Source organism: Anopheles coluzzii, chromosome 2, assembly GCF_943734685.1.
Source record: "Anopheles coluzzii chromosome 2, AcolN3, whole genome shotgun sequence".
In the NCBI taxonomy this organism is placed as follows: Eukaryota; Metazoa; Arthropoda; class Insecta; order Diptera; family Culicidae; genus Anopheles; species Anopheles coluzzii.
Genome location: NC_064670.1, coordinates 105,081,559 through 105,084,341, shown reverse-complemented (window position 1 = coordinate 105,084,341; position 2,783 = coordinate 105,081,559). Strand labels below are relative to the sequence as shown.

The following is a 2,783-nucleotide window of genomic DNA, read 5'->3' as shown; positions in this document are numbered from 1 at the left end:
AATCACGCTTAACGACTTAAAATCTTACGCAAACGACGAATGGTTTGTTTTATTGCACCGATTATCTTTTTCCCGTTAATCGCTTACGTAGCAAACCGCCGCACTAAACGGCAGTGGCAATCATAACGGCCGACCGTAATCCGTTGCCGATATCGCACAGTGTCGTACAATGTTGTACAGGCGACACCCTAACGGCTATGATAACGGGTATGCCGAGACCGTTGATTTCAAACAATCACACGCGTACAAATGCGCGGCAATTAGGGCAATGCTTACAACTGCCTGCCTGCCTGATATTTGCTGATTGTTACCGGCTGATAGAACGCTGTTCACGGAATGCAGATGTGGATATTGCTGCTGAATTATTACTACTGATCGTGCACGGACGTTCGACGTATCGCTGCACTGTTGCTATCTTGGGACTTTTTGGGAGCCAATCGCGGACAACGGTATATAAACGGGTGAAGGTCAGCTTTTGGTCATCAATACAGTTTGCGGCTTCCGATCGGCACAGTTCACTCCAAGATGCGTAGCCTTCTCGTACTACCGTTGCTCGTGGCCCTGGTGGCTGGAGCCACGCTTGACTTTGAGCACTACTGGACTGCTCAGGAGGTAAGCTTGCCTTGTACGTCCTTAACCATTCCTTTCTAACCATTTATCTATCAATCCGGTTGATGCTAGATGAACGAGTACATTGATGAGCTGGTGAGAGACTTCCCAACTATCGCCACCGCTGTGAACGTTGGCACCAGCACTGAGGGACGCCCGATTCGGGCGGTGCGTGTCAGCAAGAACAACGTCGCCAACCGGCCGCTCGTGATTGTGGAGGCTGGTCTGCGTGCCCGTGAATGGATCTCCCCGATGTCTGCTAACTACATTCTGCACGAGATCGTTGAGCATTACTACGAGTTCGAGCATATCCTGGACAACGTTAACTTCCTGGTCGTGCCGCTGGTCAACCCGGACGGGTATGAGTTCTCGCGCACCACCAACCGGCTGTGGCTGAAGTCACGCAGCGTCAACGGCAATGGATGCTTCGGTGTGGATCTGAACCGCAACTTTGGCCACCTGTGGAACACCGTCGGTGGAAGCAATGATGTAAGTCGTGTGGTGTGAGCTAGATTTTCCTGTGTATGTGTACTAAACCCAAGCTCATCCTGTTCTTCCAGCCCTGCTCGGATAGCTTCGTCGGTACGGCAGCCTTCTCTGCGCCCGAAACTGCTGCCCTGCGCAATCTAATCCAAGCGAACAGCGCCAACCTGGCTCTGTATCTGAGCATCCAGTCAGCCGACCAGATGGTGCTGTACCCATTCTCTCACAGTGCCACCACCAATCCGGCCAACGTGGCGGAGCTGCGCAATCTTGCCAACAGCGTTGCGCTGACGCTGATGCGACAGAATGGACGTGTGTTCACTAGCGGTGGTGCGGGACTGCTGCAGACGCCTGCCTCGGGCAGTAGCATTGACTTTGTGGCGGGCACGGTTCAGCCCGATCTGGTGTTTACGCTTGAGACCGGCGCTGGTGGTAACTATGGGTACGATGTGCCCGAGTCGCAGATGGCTGAGCTTCTCAGCGAGACGACGTACGGTTTCCTGACGATGGCGGAGTACGTCGCCAACAACAAGTAGACGAACGTGATGGGAACTTTCTAACGATCTGGAACTTGAGTAAGGGAAGGATGTGGATGTTATATAGTAAACACACAATTAAAAAAAATAACTATAAAAATTATGTATCAGTTGGTGTGTGATTTGATCAGCAGAAAAACATCCGAAGGTGATGGCCTAAAAAACGTATTAATCCTAGGGGTTATCCATAAAATACGTAAATCTTTAAATTGGTTTGTTCGTCATTTTCAGTTGCAATACAATGTACCATATAGGTTATCCATAAATTACGTAATACTAAAAATTGTTTTATACGTCATCCTCAATTGCATTAAAAGGTGTGTATTATTGGTCCTAAATATTTGATCACATGCTATTTGATTTTTTTCTATTGACTCGTTGTTCAACACTAAAACTTTAAATCGTTAATCCTTGAGTTCTGAATAATGATGAAATATCAATTTTGTGGTTTGAATAAAACGAAGAGTTCCAAGACATTCTCATTTTATTCATTGTTACGTAGTTCGTATTTTATTTGAAGGAAAATTTACCACAGTCAGTTTACGGCACAATTTACATCTTTTTCATAACCATAGGGAGTTTTTAAAGAATCCTCTCTCCTCCTCCTCTTCCTCTTTCTCCTCCTTCTCGTATTCGCCAAATAAAAAAAATCACTTCATCATTGTGAGTGTAACGTATTGACGGTTGGACGTAATTTATGGACGCCATGATTTAAATGCATTTCCGGTTTGAAGGACCAAATTTAAAATAGTTCAAAAAAATAAAATTAGATTGGATATAGAATAGATCATAAATGTTATTCATTTATTACTCACTAAAGAAGTGCTGACTTCACTTTACATCCCAAACACATTAAAAAATAATCAATGTGATCACATTTACCCAACAAGTGTTACAATATTGGTCCTGTGCAAAAAAACACGCTCAGTGTTTCATAACGTACCTCAAATCGTTTTCTTTCTTTGCGTGTGGTTTAATATATTCTCTACCTTGCTCATCCACACCGTTGATTATTAAACCAGAAACCACAATTGGGTGACGCATCCTTCACAGCGTTACAAAAGCCAACAAACGACGTTGTTAGTATTAGACTGTTAGATACATTCCTGTTTCAGCTGTTGAACTACAACAACACCTTCTCAAGCGTACAAGAAC

General features: G+C 45.0%; 1 protein-coding gene across 1 annotated transcript; it reads left to right on the top strand.

Moving 5' to 3' along the window:
* The first annotated feature begins 473 nt into the window (after positions 1–473).
* Positions 474–1,628, top strand: LOC120949967 (carboxypeptidase B-like). The gene is made up of 3 exons (XM_040367636.2): positions 474–612; positions 682–1,098; positions 1,170–1,628. Exons 1-3 carry the CDS (start codon positions 526–528, stop codon positions 1,626–1,628), a joined length of 963 nt encoding a protein of 320 aa, XP_040223570.2. The 5' UTR covers positions 474–525.
* Positions 1,629–2,783: the final 1,155 nt, after the last annotated feature.